Raw genomic sequence first — 21,682 nt, 5'->3', positions numbered from 1 at the left:
AGCCTCTTATCCCCAAAGCAGTTTGGAGATGGTGGAAAGGAGGGTACTTAGCAATTCAGCTGAGGAAATGACGAGAAGGAAATTGTTTTGTGTCTCAGGAACTGTGTGGAATTCCAAGATAAGAAAAACAGTTGCTAATTTGAGTATAAAAGCAGGAAACATGATATACTTATTTCCTTTTATGCAAACACAAGTATATGAGGGGTTGTGTGAAAATTATTTTTCTCTTGCTGAACCACAAAGACATAAAATCAAAGTGCTTCTTTTGGACATACTGGCTTTTCTTCTCGCTCTTCTCTTCCTGTGGATATCATGGCTAATAACACAACAAGTTTAGGGAGTCCATGGCCAGAAAACTTTTGGGGTAAGATTTTCTTTAACTGTTTTTAATTTAAAATTAGGATGCAGAGAAATGTACTGCCTAAAAGTTATTGAAACATTGGAAATCTCTGAGCCATTTTGTTTATGGTAAATCGATTACCTAAAGTTTTCATAAATTTATTACAAAAAAATTGTTCATATAAAATGTCCATAAAGTGGGCTATGAAGTCGTTCAAGGAGAATCTCGGCAACACGTATAGATTATGGCTGGTGTTACAAAATAATGAGAAAATAATAGGAAGTGCTAATTAGAAAGCAATAAGAATAAAACTGAGAAAAAATTTGTAAGTCATTGCTGTTTGGAAATTGATAATTGATTTGTTAGAAAATTAAGTTTTATCTGTCTTACGGTTATATAGATTATGTATCTTTTTTAATGAAACTGAGAATTTCTACAGAGATTATTTTAACTTACATCGTCAATGTTATATTCTTTAATTTCCAAAGCGAATCTAAATAATAAATCTGTACTGAAGGAGTGTGATGACATGATTAAATAAGAAATCATATTATGAAATTAGACAAAAAAACTGTAATAGAACAAGTGGAACTAATACCACAAATAACGTTATAAAGAAAGCCTGACAAGGGGAAAAAAAGGAACAATACAATAGTAGCTTTTGGCTGGGTTCAGACCTGGCTTCTAGTCAGTAAGCAGCAGCAGGATGGAGCTGAGGTCAAAACCACGAGTCTTCCAAGGCTGGAGACACAGGGAGGAAGGGCTGAGACATGAAATTGACACAGATGCTTGGGTTCAGGGAAATTTTAAAAATAACGGCGGCAAGTTGAGTTAAATCCAGAAAAAAACTTTAAAGGAGATAATGGAGTTTATGAAGAGATCGATAGCCCTATTTACTGGTCCCGAACAAATGTTTCATCTTCACAGAGAACTCTTTCAGACTTTTCGTTGTGATTCCAAGGTACGTTTGGGGAACTATCCCGTGAAAAATGAGCAGCGATGCTGCCTGCTCTGAACAACCTACCTGGTCGTCCACCATCACAGAAATCTGCATGGAAGGAATTAATGAATTCTTTTTTACCATCAACACTTATGTTTGTTTCAAGTCTGAAAATGAGGGATATTAATAAACATCATAATGTAATTATTAAAAAATTAAGAAAAAGAAAGTAAATTATACTTGCATATTGTAAAGAATGGCTTTGGTAATAAGTTATTCTACGCGGAAACCAATAGACAATAAATCTTTGAATTGTGGGAGTCTTACTTATGTAGGTTTCTTACAATACAGTTTGCTGTCCTCCTTTACAGAGAAAGTGAATGTGCTAAACACACGCTAAAAAATAGCTAGCGTGTGTTTACCCTAAGTTCATCACTGCAAAAATAAGTAACTATATAGATTATTCAAAAGTAAAGTAATTCTTACTGCAAAAAATAATCTGTAAAAAATCAATTTTTTTCAGGCCATTCAAAGTTAAATTTCAGGTTTACTTAAAGACTTAAGGGAAAAAAATCATTATCTACTGATTAAAACATGGATAATAATCATAAAATAAACCTCAATTAAAAACAGAATGTTTAATTGGAGTCTATTTACCAATCCTGAAATTTATTTTTTAATATAGAAATCTATGCTTAAGAAAGAATTCAAACTTATTGTTCCAAAGATAGTTCCTAGTGTTTCTTTATCTTACTTTGTGAATACAACAGAAAATAGATGGAAATAATGAAAACCAGGAAGGGGAGTGTTACCTTGATAAGCATTAACAAAGCCAAACAAATATGTTGAGTAGATATAATGCTATAACGTTTGATGATATGGGGAAAATATATAAAAGATCACATTAATTCTTCTGGGGTTCAAGAAAACATCAAGTGTAAAATGCAAAAATGTAAATGTGAATATATGAAATGTAAAAATTTCCTAAAATATAAATGTTGATCTTTTAAATTTTTATTTCCTTTTTGTATCTAAATTGATATCTACGTCACTGTCTCTGCAAAAATATTATTTGAAAATCTTATAAGGTACAGTGCAATACATTGCCTATTGCTTCCAAAATCAATTGTCTGCTTGGCACTTTGAATTCAGAGAATAGAGAAAGAAGAGTTTAGAAAAGCAAAACTTGTACATTTAACCATATGAATTTCCCAAACTTAGGCTGTATAAAAGTTGTTTTCCAAATATAATTTTCCTGATTTACTTTAATGAATGTTGAAAAATAAGATAATGATACCAGGTTATTACCAATAGTGATAGCTTGAATTTTTTTGGTGATCACCCATTAAACCTTATTAAATGTTGTGCAAACATTACAGTAATTAGTGCAAAGGTGGGCAATAAAGTTGGCCTGAGAGTGACAACACACCTGAAGATCACCACCTTGCATTTCTCACTTTTGCTTTCTTTGATGCATTTCCCGTCCCTACAAACATCCCCCATGAAAGCAGCAGGAAACATAACCTGTGAAAGTTTGCTGCACTCTGCTTTAATGAAATAGACAAGTGTTGTTAAACTTGGTTTATTTTTTGGTATTCAGAATCTTAAAGAAAACCATTTGGTTATACTTCTTGCCTTACCACTTGTGTTTTTTTCCCTTTTGGCTAGCATTGTGAAAAATTGGGGAATTTATTGGCTTAGGAACTTGCATTTATTCACCTCATTTAATCCTCACCAAAACTATAATATCTGTCCTCAAGAAGATTACACTCTTGGAGGAGATTATGTGTCCATAAATATGCAAATATATGTCTATACTGTCATGGAATAATACAAGATAATGTACATTAAAATGGCAATGATCGTTATGAGTTAGAAAGACAAATGTGGCAGAAATGGTCCCTAAATCCTCCTTAGAAAAAAAAAGTGAGGCTTTATCTGTTCCTATAAATCAGGTGAGTTTCAAATAGGGAAACAATTGTAGGAAGAACATGGTAGTCATTCATTTTTCCTACATTAACTTATTAACTCATCCTTTCATCCGTTTATCTATCCAGTTCATTAGTTTACTCAGAAGCATTGACTGACCACTCCTTATATATTAGTCAATGCGTCAGGTGTTAGTGAGATAAATAAGGTGTCGTTGGAAATTTCAGGGAGTTCAGGAGAAGTGTTATCAGCAAATATGGAGAAGTAAAAACACCCAAGCCATATTTGTGGAAAAGTGTGAACAACTTGCGAAAGATTTGTGTAGTTTTGAAAGTCACTGAAAAAGTTTGACCTGATTTAACATAATTATTTTCAATTTACTTACTTCAAGTCTCCCCACTTTCCTCTTCCTTAGGACTTTTCTCTAAAGTTGGAAAGGGACAGTGGTGGTAGCTATACACTATTAAGGTTATTGGAAGGAGAGGGCCATTGGTTCTTGATCAAGTTCTGGTCTCTGCTGACTACAGATGTGTATTTCTCATCTGCTTTAGGGGAATTGCCCTTTTTTCTTGCCTCCGCTGCTGAAGGCTCTTACCATAAAATTTGCCTCGTATGGTCTGTGCAACATTTGCTAATGTCATGATTTTTCCTTTCTGGTCTACTGGCCCTTATTCACGTACTTTTTCTTCTGTCTCAGTGGCACAGAACAATGTTGAATGCTCTCCCATCACCCTGGAGCTGTGGGAATTTGGACTGTATATCAGACCCCTAGACCTGGATATACTAATGTCCACACTTCCTCATTCCTCCTCTGCCTTTCAGGGACCCAGAGTTTCTCAGAGGGGATTGTCATCTTTCCCATCTGGATCCCTCTAAGAAGCTGGGAATGGATACCAATTTCTCTGGCATTCCCTAAATCAATCTGTAGCTCATCACAGGCAGAGATGGAGTGATGGCCCCTTCTCCAGGACTCTTACTGGTCACATAGTTTATAGCCCTTCTTCTCTCTCCCAAACATCTCCTCTTTACGCTGCTTCTGAAAATTTATTTGTTATGGATTGAATGTTTATGTCTCCTCCACCGTTCGTATGTTGAAGCCTTAACCCTCAATGCAGTGTTATCTGGAGATAAGACCTTTGGGTGTAATTTGGGTTAAATTAGAGGGTGGGGACGCCATGATGGGGTTAATGGCCTTAAAAGAAGAGGAAGAGATAGTACTCTTTGTCTCTCTGTCTGCGTGTATGCACTGAGGAAAGGATGTGGGTTCTCTCCAGAACCTGATCACGCTGGCACCTGGATCTTGGATTTCCTAGACCCCAGAACTGTGAGAAATAAACATCTGTTGTTTAAGCTACCCAGTGTATGGTATTTAAAGGGCAGCCCAAACTGACAAGGGCATGACTCGTAGACCATGGTTTATTTTTCCCAATACAGTTCATTATAGTAAAAAGGTATGTTCTTGAGTCCTTTAGGCTCTTAGCATTTTGAAACTGCAACAAACAAACAAAAAACCAAAACACTTTCTTCTGTCTCACGTTGTCTAGTGATTGCAGTAAAACAATTGTTTTTCAAGACTGTCATCTATTCTATGTATTTAATAATCCTATTACCAATTGTAAACATTAACTTTTTCTTTATTCTGGGTATCCTTGATAACAGCCCTAATCCTCTACCAGATAATTGAAATGGAGGATCGTTAATTGATTTGCTGGGCAATCAAGTGCAGTCAAGGGCAGAAAACCTTGGTTAATAGCTGAAAATTTTATTCCTTAACCTGTGGAAAAATATGTCACTTAGAGACCTACCTCAGCAGATGGGAGTAGGTTGTTTCCAGAGAGGTTGAAGAGGGAGAAAGCTTTGCTGGCCATGCACCCCAAAGATGTTCTTTATATTTCCTCTTCCCAAATTGTAAACAAATACTGACTATATTTCAAATTCATATCTTTACTTTCCATTTTAAAAACCCTTGGACCTTTCTTATTAACAGCCTTCTAATTACTTCCTTTATATCAGTTACTTAGGAAGTTTGAATAACAAATACTTTTCTTTAAAACTGCTGTATCTCAGTTCCATAGAGAGAAGTTTGAAGATTCATCTCTCACTGAACTCCATGCTCAGAGATTATGATTCAGTAGGTATGGAGCAGAGCCTAGAAGAATGTATTTTTTGATAGGTTCCTGACTTTAGAACTTCTGCATCTATATTAATGAGAGAAATTTGCCTATAGTAGTCTTTTCTTATAATAGCCTCGTCAGGTTTTGGTATCAACGTTATGCAGGTTTCCTAAAACAGGGTAGGAATTGTTTTCTATTATCTGGAAACATTTGTGTAAGAGTGGCATTGTTTATTGTTTAAATGTTTGAAAAAATTCACCAGTGTAACTATCGGTAGTATTTTTAATAGGAAGGTTTTAAATGAAAAGTCAATTTGTTTAACAATATTGGACTACTCAGATATTCTACTGCTTCTTTGATTGCTTTAGGGCAGGAATCGTATTTTCTAGGAATTTGCCCTTTTGAAGTAAATTTCTAAATGTGTTAACTTAAAGTTGTTCATGGTCTTCTCTCCTATGTTTTTCTAAAATTTATTACAAAAGTGTTCAAATATACAGAAAAATTTGAAGAATTTTACAGGGAATATCCATATACCTACCGCCTGGATTCTACTATTAACATTTTTATAATATTCATTCTATCTACCAGTCTGTTAGTTTATATTTCCAAGTAAATTGCAGATATCAGTACACTTCCCCCTAATTAATTCAGCATTTTTTTATTAACAGGAATTCAATATTTGTTTTTCTTTTTAAGGTCAAACATACATACAATAAAATGTGTAAAATGATCAAAAATGAAGTGCACAGATCATAACTGAACATTTGATGAATTTTGACAAATACATACACACCTGAGTAACCCAAACCCCGATCAAGATACAGAACATTATCTCCAACCCAAAAGTTCCCTAATGGCACTTCCTAGTCAGTCCCTGTCTACATCATCCCCAGAGGAAACCACTAATATGTATTTATTGAAAAAAATCTATGTATAAGTGGACCTATGCAGTTCAAACCTGTGTTGTTCAAGGGTCAACTGTGTTTCTATCTTTGTGAGGTCTACTTTTTTTCCTATTTGCTATTACTCTTAGGGAATAGCCCTTTGGAAGTCCAACTCAGAGTCTAGAATGTTTCCCAGAGTCTATCCTCCTTGGTATCCCCTGAAATCCAGTCTTTGTTTTCTAAGCCTACTGAGATTGCAGAGTTCTACTCAGGTTTTTTGCCTCTTTTGCCTCTCTTTACAGATCACTGTATGAGAGATTTTCTTTTCTCTTAGAATTTGCTCCCTCAAAGTTTGGGTAGGCCTCTGATGGCTTCAACCAGATTTAAAAACATATTTTTGATCTGTATTTTATAATTGGTCCCAGTGGTTTGGTACATGTTAGTTTATCACACACAGAAAGTGATGGTCTACCGTGTTCCTTGTGAACATAATTTAACTTACCTTCTACTCTAACAATACTGTTGACTAATTATATTCAGAGTATGACTTATGCCTCGTGACTTTGGTCAAAACTACTTCCAACTCTCCCAGATTTTTCCTTACTTGTCCTACAGTTGAGTCTAGTTTCCAGTAATCCAGAAAGAAAAAAGAAAATCAAGGGTGGCAGTTAGGCATCAGAAGTGGGGCAGGATAAAATTTAGATAGGGCAGTCAGGGTAAGCCTCAATGAGAAGGTGACATGTGAACAAAGACCTGGAGTCACCCTTGTAGATGGCTGATAAAAGAGTTTCAGGAATAGATTACCACAAGCACAAGGCCCTAAACTGGAAGCAGAGCTGATGTGTTTAAGGAATGGCAAACAGGGCAGTGTGGATGGAGCTGAATGAGCCAGGGGAAGAGTAGTGATGAGCACAGGTAATTGAGATCAAATTGGGAGCATCAGGGAGATAGCAGAGTAGAGAATGAGAAGTTGAATTGTGGATATATTCTGAAAACAGACCCAATAGGATTTTCCAGGAGATGAGATACACATAGGAAATATTTACTCTTTGTCTAAATTATTGTAATTAAAAGTTTTCTGAACCTTAAATATAATTCTTCCTAAAAACGATTTTTACTGGTCTTATTGTCTGAACCATCCTCCTATATACTCCAGGGTACCAAGAACAGCATAGCCTACTTCAGTGATAGCTAAGCTTAATGATCCTTACAATTGGAAAAGATTTTGTGAATTGATCAAGGTTCTGTTGTCAAAGATGAAATCACTTTTCAGATATCAGAACGATTCAACTCAAGGCCACTAGATGGTGACCTCTACTAAATTTTGACACTAATGGACAGAATTCTAGGTGTGGGTAAGATTTATTGAAAACCAGATTCAAAATTAGAATTAGAAGGGACTATAGTGACCATTATCATTAGGCCAGGAAGGGTCAAATGACTTGGGAAAGTTATACAACCATTAGTAATCATAGCTGTCATTTATTGAGGACTTATGTGCCGGCCCTTTGGTAGTTGTATAGACAGTTACAAAATAGGATAACAACACTTAATTTATACGCTAATGCCCTGTTAATGTTAGAGTTTGTTCCTTTTTTCCTTTAAGGGAGATCTACCTTTTCTAAGGCAATCATTTGGTCTTTTTAGTTGCATTATATTGTAATTACGTGAAGTAAAATTATTTTCTCTTGATTCTACATTTTAAAAGTTTCTATTTTCTTTTTTTTCTTGAAATGAACCTTATGCTACTTTTCTCTATAGATTAACCTTTTGGAATATTTTATTTGTCAGAAGAGACTGTGGTAGAGAGGCTCAAAGGGCATATACACTGAGACCATGTATAGGAATGCTTGTAAACTTTAAATTGAAATAGACGAAATAAAGTATATATGTCTCTTTAATCTTATCTATTGTATCTGCTTATATCCTGAGATATTTAGAATCTTCCATCAGACCCTAGTGGTTACATTGGTTTATACACAAAAGCAAGGACATGTACTTTGCAAACCAGAGTATTTGTCTTTTCACTTTATGTCATACCTGAGTGAAAGCCCCCCTGACCAGTGCTAGTTGTCAATATTCAATTATTAAAATAAATTGTGTTAGTTCTACAACATAAACCTTAGACTGTGTTTCAATATCAATAAAATTAGGAGACTGTGGGACTTCCATGGCGGTCCAGTGGTTAAGACCCCACACTTCCTCTGCAGGGGGCACGGGTTCGATCCCTGGTGGGGAAACTAATATCCTGCCCACCATTCAGTGCAGCCCCCCAAAAAAGTAAGAAATAAAAAATAAAATTAGGAGTGTGAGCTGAAACATTTTTAAGAGTTTGTTTTCATTGGAACCTTGTATCTCTGATTCTATATCTGAAGTTGTTGATATTTAAAATTCTCCAGTGGAGGCTGTTGATTTAGGAAAGTATAACTGTAGAATACATAATACTGCCTTACCATATTTTCCCCAAGTATTTCTGTCCATAACAGGCTACTAAATCTGGTATTAAATTGATACAGTTTTTATGCATTTTCACTTTCATTTTAGATTAATATTTTCTTAGAACACACCAAAGAAATAAAGCATTTCCCTAATTGGGTTGTTTGACAGTTAAGTGATATAGTACACTTAAAATAGTGCCCGAGACCTATAAATTAAGTTAATCAAATTAGAAATGCATATTACTGTTTACCACAATAATAAAATAAAAATAGATTTGCATTTTATAAACTATATTCCTCCAAACATCAAAATTTTCTTAATCACAGTTTTAGTGAAACCTTTCTACCTTGGAATAATAGAAGTTCAAATTTAAAAGGAGCTTATAGTTTACCAGTGAAGTGTCTACCTAATGCATTATTTTCCTACTCAAAGGTATAATAACATTAAGATGGATCATAATATATCTTTCATTCATCTATTCTAAATAGGAAGACAGAATATCTGAGTGAATTTATTCATATTCTTTGATTAAAGTGTTTCTCACGGTAATCAACTCATGGAATCTCTGGAGTATAAACTAATGAATAAACTCAGGGACAACTGATGACAATGTACGATAATAACTTATTCAAGTTAGTGCAATATGCCACACAAAAACAAAGATGGCCGACAACTCACTGAAATATGGTAAAGTTAGGTATTTTTCTTAACCAAAGAACCACATTTAGCAAAATGCCTGGACTCACACACTTATTTGGAAAGAAGAGAAAGGACTGGGTTTTATGAAGTATTTGAGTAGTTCATGATTTTTATTTAGCTCTTTTCTAAGAGCAACTAAAACAGTTTTTCCAGTGAAATCCAGAATTTAGGTAGCCTTTATAAGCAACACAAAACTTAAAGGAACTTTCTAATGATTATACTAATAATTAAAATTTGATCCAGAAAATCTATTCTCTGATAAACTATTATGGCATAAAATGGCAAAGACAAGTAAGTATAATAAAGTAAGCAGATGCTAAAATTTCTAAAACGTAATTTAATCTGATTATTAAATTACTGCTAGAAAATAACATTATCATTTACATCATGGGACAAGAGCATCTAAGCCTCAGTTTATCACCACTACCCCCCTCAACGTCTTATTTCTAGGACATTAGGTGGTATGATACTTTAGAATAATTTTTACATTCTTTTCACTTTGGGTCTCTCATGACCAGGTTGTTTCCTATTCTCACTACAACTTCCCAGATTAAGCCATTATTACTGCATGTTTGAATCATTGCTTCACTATCCTCCCTGTTTCTCTGCTTTCAGTCTACCACAGATATCGCTACCTGCTCCATCTTCATCCTTCCTAATGGGTAATTTTGCTCAAGCCTTTTCTTTGTCCACAGTGGAGAGGTTGAACTTCTTGGAGAAGTACTCATGGTCTTCCATCATCTGACCCCCAACTTATTGCAGGTAAAGTGGCCAATGACCCACTCATTGCCACATCTAAAGGACATTTTTCTTATTTTAAGTCTTCTAGAATGTTAACTCTACCAGGGCTGAGGCTTTATTTTCTTCCCTGCTCTCTCTGTACTTAGCAGTACTTGGTATCTAGTGCGTGCTTTATGTGTGAACAAGTGAATAGTAAATATCTCTGGGGCATCTGGTTGCTAATCAGTACTACCTAAAATTCTCTCCTCACTTTGGTTCAGAGCTAGTAATCTCTCTTGTCTCCGTGGACCACCCTAATTAGCCCTTCTTTGTTTCCCCGGTGTTGACTTCCACCACCAGTTAAATTCTGGTTTTCCTGGAAGTTTGTTCTCAACTCGGCTTCTATAAACATATTCCTTTCCTTTAGTAGAAGTGCTCTCCATGGATGGTTGAACTCTTGTAGCATGAAGATTCCCAGTTTTGCTTCTCTTTAAGCTCCATATTTATTTAACCCTGAATTCCAAATAGATATCCCAGGGACACACAGATTCAACATCTTCCTAATATCAGCTTCAGCCCCAGTTCTACATTCTCACATTTCTTCCCTGTTTGGATGAATGATACTAGTATCCACCTATCCACCCTCACCTACCCACGCCAGAACCTGGGAGTCATTCTAGATTCATCCTTTCCTCAGTGTAGCAAAGCGTGGTTTTTTTACTGGTTGACTGTGTGTGTGTGTGCATGTATGTGTGTGTTTGGTTGGTTTTTACTGGTTGATTTTCATTTTTAGAAGATGAAGGTGGGGAGGGATTGTATGTCCTTTGTTTTAAATTTTCTTTTGTTTTGAAGGATCCCCAAGTTTCCCCTCAATCTTTTTTTTTTTTTTTTTTTCGGTACGCGGGCCCCTGATTGCTGTGGCCTCTCCCGCTGCGGAGCACAGGCTCCGGACGCGCAGGCTCAGTGGCCATGGCTCACGGACCCAGCCTCTCCGCGGCACGTGGGATCTTCCCGGACCGGGGCACGAACCCGTGTCCCCTGCATCGGGAGGCGGACCCTCAACCACTGCGCCACCAGGGAAGCCCTTTCCCCTCAGTCTTGCCTCTTTTCCCCTTTATTGTGTGGTTCCCCAAAAGCACCTATCCTTTTCTTTCTTTTTTTAAACAGCTTTATTGAGATATATTTCACAGACTATGTAATTCACCCACTTAAAGTATACAATTAAATGGGTTTTTTTTTATAGTTACAGGGTTGTGTGACCACCACCACAATCTGATTTGAGAACATTTTGTCCTTCAAAAAGAAACCTGTCCCCATTAGAGGTCCCTCCCATTCCCTTCCATCTCATCCCCTTGCCCTAGACCATCACTAAGCTACTCTCCGTCTATATAGTTTGTGTGCTCTGGACATCTCATGTAAATAGAATATAAAATATGAGATCTTTTGTGCTTGGATTCTTTTCTTCCCTACAGGAAGATTACTTTCCAAGACTGCCTCTTCCCATACCTATATTCACTTGTAAGTCTGTTTCCTATAGTCAGCGTGCTCATGGACCAGTTCACCTTTTCATTATTTTTACAGTATTTCCAGAATTGCCCTTCTTCTCCATGATAGCTTGTGGTAGAAGTATGGGAGATAATTTACTGGTTTCTGCTTTCCATCATTTATTTTTTATTATTATTATATACTTTTTGCGGTATGTGGGCTTCTCACTGTTGCGGCCTCTCCCGTTGCGGAGCACAGGCTCCGGACACGCAGGCTCATCGGCCGTGGCTCACGGGCCCAGCCACTCTGTGGCATGTGGGATCTTCCAGGACCGGGGCACGAACCCGCGTCCCCTGCATCGGCAGGCGGACTCTCAACCACTGCGCCACCAGGGAAGGCCCATCATTTATTTTTAATTTACTGATTTCTATTTTCCATTGCTTATTTTTAATTAATTAATTAATTTTTGGCTGCATTGGGTCTTTGTTGCTGTCCACGAACTTTCTCTAGTTGTGGAGAGCGGGGGCTACTCTTCTTGTGGTGCGCGGGCTTCTCATTGCGGTGGCTTCTCTTGTTGCGGAGCACGGGCTCTAGGTACACAGGCTTCAGTAGTCGTGGCTCGCAGGCTCTAGAATGCAGCCTCAGCAGTTGTGGTGAAAGGGCTTAGTTGCTCGGAGGCATGTGGGATCTTCCTGGACCAGGGCTCGAAACTGTGTCCCCTGCATTGGCAGGCAGATTCTCAACCACTGTGCCACCAGGGAAGTCCCCCACCGTTTATTGTTTAGGTAAATTGAAATTTGAATTTTTTTTCTGTCTTCTAATTATGCTGAAGGCATGGTTTTGTATATTTTTATTTGGTCATCTTGTTTTTCTCTATTGTGTTTTAGAAGAAACTTTGGAAAATTCTGATTTACATGGTTTCACTGCCTTGGCAGCCCAGATTTTCTATAATCCCTTTTTTAGGCTCCAAATTTTGGGGCACTGGTAAGTACAAGTTAATGTGGAATTTTACTGTATTATCAATAAGGCTAATTTTAGGTTCTGACTGTGTTTATTGCTTTTTCCAGAGAAAGCCTAACTCTATGAAATTCCAGTCTCAAGAGATTGCACTTTAAGGCTATGACAATATTATTTTGATGAGAGACATTTTTGAAGAACAATACTGGGTCTAGAAGATCTGTCATAAATCATCTTGTATTTCAGAAGTCATCTTCTTAGTATAAAGAATGTATTGCTTAGATTTGACATAAATAGTTGTTTTAGAGGATTTCGATATAAGCATTTGTGATAATTGTGAAAATAGGACATAATAAATATAGTCTTATCATGGGAGATAAATGTGACAATATAAGGTGGAAAGACACTAAAACATATCTAAAAATTAAGGAGCAATGATTATTCTTTTGTATTTGTTAATATTGGTTTGTTTTGTTATTTCTGCATCATAGATTTTGTGTATACAATCATAGATTACAACAATAAACTGGAGAGAACTTTGGCAATCATAAAATCTAACTCCTTCATTTGAAGAAAGTAATAAGATAAGTGAGTCTAAATAAATTTTATAAAAATCACGCAGTATGTTAGGAATAGAGCTGAGTTTGGCACCCTAAATCAGTTATCTTTTGCTGTGTAACAATCCACCCCAAAACATAGTGACTTAAAACAGCCATTTACTTAGCTCACAATTCTGTGGGCTGGCAACTTGGGCTGGGGTCAGCTTGATGGATTTTCTGCTGGTCTTCTTTCATGGACCACACTCAGTTGTTGGGTTGACTATATTTAAAGTTCAATGCATACTGAGTTTTCCAAAGAGAAATTTAAAAATTATATCCAGATATCAGGAAAAATATGTTGAAATGCATAGAATTTGAGAGAGAAAGACAGGCTTTGGGATAGTGGGAAAATCAACATGGCTTGTGGGTTAGATCATGGGGTAGAGGGTCAGTAAGTGTGGTGGGTCATAAAGCCAGAAGGGTCTTCTAATATCCAGCATGTCTTTCGATTCAATGCAGGGTCTCTGCTACCCAGTTTTATTCAAGAATATGTTTTTAGTTCACAAGAAGAAGGGATAAGGTAGAATTTCCATTTGGGAATGGCAGTTTCCCCTCCTCACAACAGGAAATCTGGACAAATACAAGTTCTGTGAGTTGGAGGATACTGGTGTTATAACAGAGATTCCATGGGGATTCAGGGGACAGGAATTTCACGATCACAAGGGCACGATAACAGCATGAACCAGGTTGGGAATCAAGAAAGAGCTCAGTAGTCTGCATAGGTCATGTCATCAATGAGTCAAAGATATAGGCGAGAGTCCAGGAGTTCTGGAAATACGACATAAATCAGTCAGCCCCCCAGGTGGTTCTAGCCCAGCACTTCCTGTTTCAGAATGAGAACAGGAAGTGAGGCATCATGCAGCCTGCAGGTGGAAGACATTGGTGGGGATGATGAAAGCAGACAGAGGAAAAGGCAAAGTCAATGTGACTATGACATTTTTTATCAATTTTTGGCACATTAGTTGCTACTGTAACTCTAAAGGAAATAATCTCTGGACTATATTTGCAACTCCATAAAATTTATGAGCTAAAGAACAGCCTTTTTTAAAAAACGAGACTTTTTAATTACTAATTTCTTAAAAATAATAAAATAGCATAAGCAATATGGAATGCTACAGTTAAAAAAATCTCATTTTGTATCCTTTATTCTTTTGCTTTGATAAACGGAAGCATATCCGCTTCATTTATTCATATCCACCTAGCACCATCTTCTATTTCCCAAATCCGAAATCGAAGTTAATCATGTAATCCATAGTAACCATTTGTATTTTGCCTGTGTATTTAGTTGGACACTTATTTACAAAGCAAATTGCCTCTTTCTTTTCTTTGTTTCAGAGGGTGTTATAATGTCCTTCACAGTGTCCATGGCAACTGTACTTGTAATTGGAGGATTTATTTGGGCTTTGTTTGTTTGTTTCTCTCGAAGAAGAGCCAGTGCCCCCATCTCACAGTGGAGTTCAAGCCGGAGATCTAGATCTTCTTACACCCACGGCCTCAACAGAACTGGATTTTACCGCCACAGTGGTTGTGAACGTCGAAGCAACCTCAGCCTGGCGAGCCTCACTTTCCAGCGCCAAGCTTCCCTGGAACAAGCCAATTCCTTTCCAAGAAAATCAAGCTTCAGGGGCTCAACTTTCCATCCGTTTCTGCAAAGTCCACCACTTCCCGTGGAAACTGAGAGTCACATGGTGACTTTCCCTTCATCCAATACTTCCTCCACCATCAACACTTCCCACAGTCTGGGCCGTCCTGATTTCCACTGGTCCAATCACAGTCTTCGGATTGGCCTTTCAACACCAGCCCCACCTGCCTATGAGTCAATCATAAAGGCTTTCCCGGACTCCTGAGTAGGGTGCTTTTGTTTCTCTTTTTTCTTGTCTTTTATTGAAAGGAAATCACAAATAGGCTAAACAGAATTTTGAAGACATGGCCCAAATGCCTCATGAGTTTCTAACCTGAAACGAGCACACACAAGTTGGACATTACAATGTAAAACACATTTTCTTTGAACACATCTTTTTTCTTTGTCTCACAAAAGAATAATATGTTTCCAAATAGTTGTATATTTATGTATTTTGTATTCGATGTGAGAATTATTAAAGATAGTGATTCTTACCTAAGAATCAGCTGGATACAGTATATATATTTTAGACTAAAATAAAAACTTTAGATATCTGTAGTTTACAATCCTCATTTGCTGTCCAGTGTGACTATAAAGGGGGAAAAAATCACTTAAAATTGTATAACTTTTTTTAAAAAAAATTTCTATCCTAAGTCATTTTAATTTAATTTTCTTTAGAAAGACAAGTGCACCACATTACCATCTTGGATTTTTAATGGATTGTATGGACACAAAATGACAGAACGTAGGAGATTCTAAAGTTCCTTGATTCCACTCATTTATGAGAAGTGAGGGAAGCAAGTAAAGGAAGCTGAACTCAGTGGGTGTTGCAGATACTATAGTAATTCTGACACTTATTTTTCCCCCAGACTCCTTTTGTGCTTTCCCCAAGAATAGTTATCCACATCATTGAGGCAAAATCCTTGTTTTTACTCACACGGTGATTTAACATTTCTTTACTGTTGTGCTTATATTGTTATAAAAACAACAACAGCAAATCCAATTCATTTGATCTAAAAACAAATTTTAACACCGAGCTTACATTTTTTTAAGGGATAAATTTTATTTCTTACATTTAAAACTAGCAACTGGGAAAGCACCTTATCTAGGGATCTTCTGCAACTTCACAGACAGAAGGGTTAGTGGGGAGACAGTCTTTCAGCCAAATAGGTGTTATAACCATGAAGAATCCTCCTTCCTGGATGGACTCGTTGGTCATCATCTTTTATTTGCTTCTCTATGAATTACAACTTCAGCTTCTGTGAAGAGTCTTTGCACAAAGGTTAAACTATGTCAAATGGTCCTTGGTGCAGATAGTTATTTAAGGAGTCCACCTCCACAGGTAGCCACCCTCCTAAAGGAAGAGAGCTTCAGTGGCCAGATGCCTGTGGCTGCCCTTTTTCATTTAAGGACACGAGTTCACAGGATTATTACTCAGAAGACCTGTGGTTTGTTTCTGATATAATGAATATTTAGCTTATGTTGCTGTTTGTTTCTCTGAACATTGGAATTTTCCGTGAAGAAAAATGTACTCTCATTGTAGTTTCTGCAATGCAGCTGTCCCAGCTAACAGTGTCTGAATATGGCTCAAGAGTGGAATAACTTTTACTTAATAAAGGATTCTGTATAGCATTTTCTTTGTTTTTTATTTAGCTTACATTTTCCATTGTTCTTCAAGGACAATTATGCTAAAAGATGTCTATAGTAAATGTCTATAAATAGATGCTCTCTAATGCAATATACCTGAAAGAAGAAAGAAAGAAGGAGGAAAGGAAGGGAGGGCAGAAGGAAGGAAGAAAAGAAAAAAAAGCTCGCAGGGTAACGAATTTGTTGTAAGCTGTTTTTGGACAAACTTGGCAGTTACCTTATAGCCACGTAAGGTTTTAAGAGATCATTAATTTAGTAACAAGTCTATCTTTTGCTTGTGAGTCATCCTTAATGTTTAACATGAGAAGTAAGCAAAGTGTATGGTTTTTGTCTAGAATTTATGCTGGGAGTAAAAACTGCTTTATGTCTCTCAAATGAGGAAAATGAGAGCAGAAATCCCCTGGGTATTTAACCATCTGGCAGAATTATTGCCTCCTCTCTCCCCAAGTTAAGAAACAATCAAAATGAGTATCTTGTAAAAATTGTGCAATGTATGAAATGTGAAATTAAAGCAAAAATTGGAGACTTTTTAAGTTGTATTTGTATTATTTGAAATATTTAGTTGATTACAGAATAAAATTAAACTGGTGTCAATTTTGATTCAGAGTTTGTTTATTGAATAGCCTGTGACAATTTCCTATTTATTTGGTATTTTAACTCAGTTAAGACCATTCTTTATAAACTATTCCAGAGACACAAACCTTACTTTATCTAATAACGTATAACAGAAAAAGAGTAACATCACAAATAAAAGAAACAGAATTTTCAATGTATTAATACAGATGTAAAAATAAGTAAGTTATTTGTTAAAAACATTAGATTCTTACCTCGCTAGGTAAACAATTCCAAAATTATTTAACTTTTTTAGAGAATAAACTTTTTTATTGAGATATAATTGGCATATTGCATTATATTGGTTTTAAGTGTGAACATAAAGATTTGATATACATATATATTGCAAAATGATCACCACAGTCCAATCTAATTAACATCCATAACCACACATAGTTACTTGTGATGAGAACTTTGAAGATCTACTCTCAGAGACTTTTAAATATACAATATGGTATTATTAACTATAGTCACCATGCTGTACATTACATCTCCGGGGTTTATTTTATTTCAGAACTGGAAGTTTATGCCTTTTTTGATGACCTTCACCCATTTGATCTCTCCTCCCTTCCACTGCCTCCCATGTCTGGCAATCTGTTCTCTGATATCAGTAGAAAGTCCCATTTATTCATTTGGAATTTTGCCTAATATATTCATGTCTTGAAGCAACTAGGAATAAACTTTTTGAAACTAAGAAAAAGAACCCTAGCAATACATGAAAACCACAAGCAAAAGCTGAAGAGCTATAGAAGTGTCTAGTTTTATTGCAAGTGGTGGCTGATTTACAGATAAGGAAGAGAAAAATCAAGCCAGAAATTTCCAAAATTAATTAGCTTCTGGGTAATGGGAGCAAAAGACAGACAGTTTGCTTATCTTTCATAGTGTGAGAGTACAGAACACACTCTTTTGTCTGTCAAACCCTCTGCTAGTCTGAAAACCATATTCCTTTCCCTGACTATCCACATGATCATGGCAGGAACAATCACTGCGTCAAATGTAACCTCATTAATTGGTCTAGGAAAAGGCATCTGAAGAAGCAAATCCAGTGGTCCTTTGCAAAGGATTTTGTGGTAGGGATCCCAAGAGAGGCCAATATCTCTCAGATGCTTAAAACTGTAAGAAGTAAAATTTAAAAGCATTTTTTCTACCACATGGTAGGAAAGAAATCAAACTGATCCACAGAGAGAAATTGAAAAAAAAAAATGGAATTGCCAATGGATTTGAAATTCTTAGTCCCTGTAGCTCCTGAAGGCTGGCTGTATACACCCCTTGCCTTCCTAAGGCATGGCTAATGAAATCTTTCTTGGATTCGACTGAATATCACAACAGCTTTCTAGCAAATTCTCATTTACCTATAAACCAAATTGGGTTAGACTACAATAACTTGCCAAAAAGTTTTCTAACTAAACAGATATTTAATATATACTGCTTTATCTCTGAAACTGATAAATTGCCAAATATGGGCATAAGCATATTAAGAGAAATTATATTAGCAACTGCTAGTAAAATTAGAGTATCTATCTTAGGAAAATAGGCATGTAGACAAAAAACAGATTATATAGCAAATGGTAGAAAGCAGAGGAAATAATGAAAACTAAAAAGTGAAAGCATAAGATCAGAATTAAAATAAAATCAATTACATTCTTTAGAAAATTAATTCAGATGAAATAAACACAACACAAAATAACAGCTTCTATTGGATGAAAAAAATTCCAGCTGCAAGCCACCTGTAAATCTTGCCTAAAATGAAGTTATTCAGAAAAGTTGAAAGTATAGGCAAAGATATATTAAAGTATACCTATTATCAATATCAGAAAAAGTTGAATTCAAGATGAAATATGTGAATAGAACAGAGTATTGCTTTATAATATTAAAGACCATAATCCCAATGAAGATATAAATTATCTTGAGTCTTAGGTAGCAAGTAGCAAAGCACAAGAAATGTTTTTTTAAAAAAATAAATTTATTTATTTATTTTTTGGCTGTGTTGGGTCTTCGTTGCTGCGTGCGGGCTTTCTCTAGTTGCCGCTAGTGGGGGCTACTCTTCGTTGCAGTGCGTCATTGCATTGGCTTCTCTTGTGGAGCACGTGCTCTAGGCGTGCGGGCTTCAGTAGTTGTGTCACATGGGCTCAGTAGTTGTGGCTCACAGGCTTAGTTGCTCCGCAGCATGTGGGATCTTCCCGGATCAGGGCTTGAACCCATATCCCCTGCATTGGCAGGCAGATTCTTAGCCACTGTGCCAGCAGGGGAGTCCCCAGAAACATCTTCATAAAATAAACTACAGACACAATGAGGGATATAAAGATGTATTTGAATATATATGGGGGACATGCCTTAATTTTTAAGATATTTTATGCCTAAATTAATTTATACATTATTTGAAGATATACATAATTAATTTAGGTACAATAATTCCATTGAGAAATAGAAAAAAGAAATGGAATTGCCAGTGGATTTGAAATTCTTAGTCCTTGCAGCTCCTGAAGGCTGGCTGTATATATCCCTTGCCTCAATATTTTAAGATATTTTATACCTAAATTAATTTATACATTCAATCTATTTCAGTCAGATTCCTTCCATAAAGATTTATGTTTTGTTTTTGTATCTGTTTTTTTTTTTTTGTCTTTTGACTTAGATGAAGATAGAAAGTCATGTTGGAAACAAAACTTAAGAGACAAAGTCATCAAAATTCTGAGAAAGAAGAGTAGTAAGAAGAGACTTGGTCTATTAGATATCAAAATATTCTTAAAGCTAAAGTAGTCATTCACCAAAAAAATCAAAAGAAAAATAATGTACAACTCAACTGAACAGAATAAACAACATAGAAATAGAACAAAGTATGTATGGAAAATTAGTTATGATGAGGGTAGAATTTCTAATGAATGAAAAAATTAACAAATGTTTTGGGGAAAACTGGATGGCCATAGAGAAAAATCTCTCACTTATCTTAAAATAAGTGGAGGCTTCCCTGGTGGTGCAGTGGTTGAGAGTCTGCCTGCTGATGCAGGGGACACGGGTTCATGCCCCGGTCCGGGAAGATCCCACATGCCGCAGAGCGGCTGGGCCTGTGAGCCATGGCCGCTGAGCCTGTGCGTCCAGAGCCTGTGCTCAGCAACGGAAGAGGCCACAACAGTGAGAGACCCGCGTAAGGCAAAAAAAAAAGAAAAAAAAGTTCAAAATGAATAAGAAACATAAAACATTAAAATAAAATAAAGGCATACCATAAAAATAGAAAAATATTTTAAAAATATATACTTAGAAATAACTTTTCTAAGTGAGTTTGGATGGTGGGAGATCAGATTTTTTTAACTCGAAGGTTAATTTTTTTTAATGAATAAATCTTACTATTTAAAATCTATATTTGAAACCAACTCTATGAGACTTAATTCATATGCAATTAGATGCAGAGCATTTTAAGTGCTGAATTTGACCCATTTTGACATAGGTACACACCAATGTTACCATCACCATATTCAAGATACATAACACTTGCATCGTCACAAAATGTTCTCTTCTACTCCTTTCCCAGTCAATCCTCATTTTCTATCTCCAGGTTGAAGCAAACATGGATGTACTTCCTATCATTATAGATGAGGTTTATTCATCCTGGAGTTCTGTACAAATGAAACCACACAATATGTGCTATTTTGTGTCTGGCTTCTTTCCCTCAAGATAAGTATTTGAAATTCATCCATGTTGTTGCATGTTTCAAGGATTCATTTTTTTAACAGACAAGTAATATTCCATCGAATGCATATATGATGACTTCTTTATTTGTTGGGGGCATTCCTTTCTCAGTTTTTGGCTATTATGAATAAAATTTCTGGGAACATCTGTGTCCAAATCTTTGTAGGGATCTATAGTAAGCTGAGGAATAGCCTCCAAAAAAATCAGGTCCTAATCCCTGGAACCCATAAATGTTACCTTTTATGGGAAAAGGGTTTACACAGATATGATTAAGCTAAACATTTTGAGATGGGGAGATTAGCTTGAATTAGGCAGATGGGGTCTAAATGCCATCACAAGTGTCCTTAGAAGACAGACAGAGGAAGATTAGACATACAGGGAAGGGAAGGTGATGTGAAGACAGAGCAGAGAGAGATTTGAAGATGCTGGCTGTGAGTATTGGGGTAATGCTGTCCCAAGCCAAGGAATGTCCTCAGCCACCAGCGCCTGGAAGAGACAAGGAACAGATTCTCCCCCTAGAACTCCTGAAGGAAAAGCAGGCCTGCCAACACCTTGTGCTAAGATTTCGAACTTTTGGTCTCCTGATCTGTGGGAGAATACACTTCTGTTATAGCAAGCTACACTATTTGTGGTAATTTTTTACAGCAGCCATAGGAAACTAACACAAGAACTACATTTTGAGTTTTCTTTTTTTTTAATTTTGATTTTTATCAGGTAACTACCTAGGAATATCATTGCTAGATTGTGTAGTAAATATAGGTTTAACTTGATAAGAAACCACTAAATTCTTTTCCAAAACTGCTGCACCCTTTTCAGTTTTCACTAGCAATAAATGAGTTTCATGTATTCCATATTCTCATCAGCACTTCTTATTCTCTGTTTTCATTTGTTTGTTTAGTTCTAACCATTCTAGTAGGTATATAATGTTACCTCAATATAGTCTTAATTTGCATTTTTCTGATGACTAAAGATCAGAGCAACTTTCATCGTACTTATTTTGTCCATTTGT

The 21,682-nt window shown here is 36.2% G+C and overlaps 1 protein-coding gene across 1 annotated transcript; it reads left to right on the top strand.

The window, feature by feature from the left end:
• Positions 1-203: 203 nt before the first annotated feature.
• Positions 204-16,968, top strand: MYCT1 (MYC target 1). Its single transcript, XM_032650623.1, has 2 exons — positions 204-364; positions 14,442-16,968. Exons 1-2 carry the CDS (start codon positions 313-315, stop codon positions 14,951-14,953), a joined length of 564 nt encoding a protein of 187 aa, XP_032506514.1. The 5' UTR covers positions 204-312; the 3' UTR covers positions 14,954-16,968.
• Positions 16,969-21,682: the final 4,714 nt, after the last annotated feature.

This window comes from Phocoena sinus, chromosome 12, assembly GCF_008692025.1.
Source record: "Phocoena sinus isolate mPhoSin1 chromosome 12, mPhoSin1.pri, whole genome shotgun sequence".
Classification (NCBI taxonomy): Eukaryota; Metazoa; Chordata; class Mammalia; order Artiodactyla; family Phocoenidae; genus Phocoena; species Phocoena sinus.
This window is presented reverse-complemented; position numbering and strand designations above follow the sequence as displayed.

Excerpts from the sequence above, each read along its gene's own strand:
- MYCT1 (XM_032650623.1), top strand. The coding sequence starts at position 313 with ATGGCTAATAACACAACAAGTTTAGGGAGTCCATGGCCAGAAAACTTT. Across the intron at positions 365-14,441 it reads ATGGCCAGAAAACTTTTGGG|AGGGTGTTATAATGTCCTTC; the intron begins GTAAGATTTTCT and ends TCTTTGTTTCAG.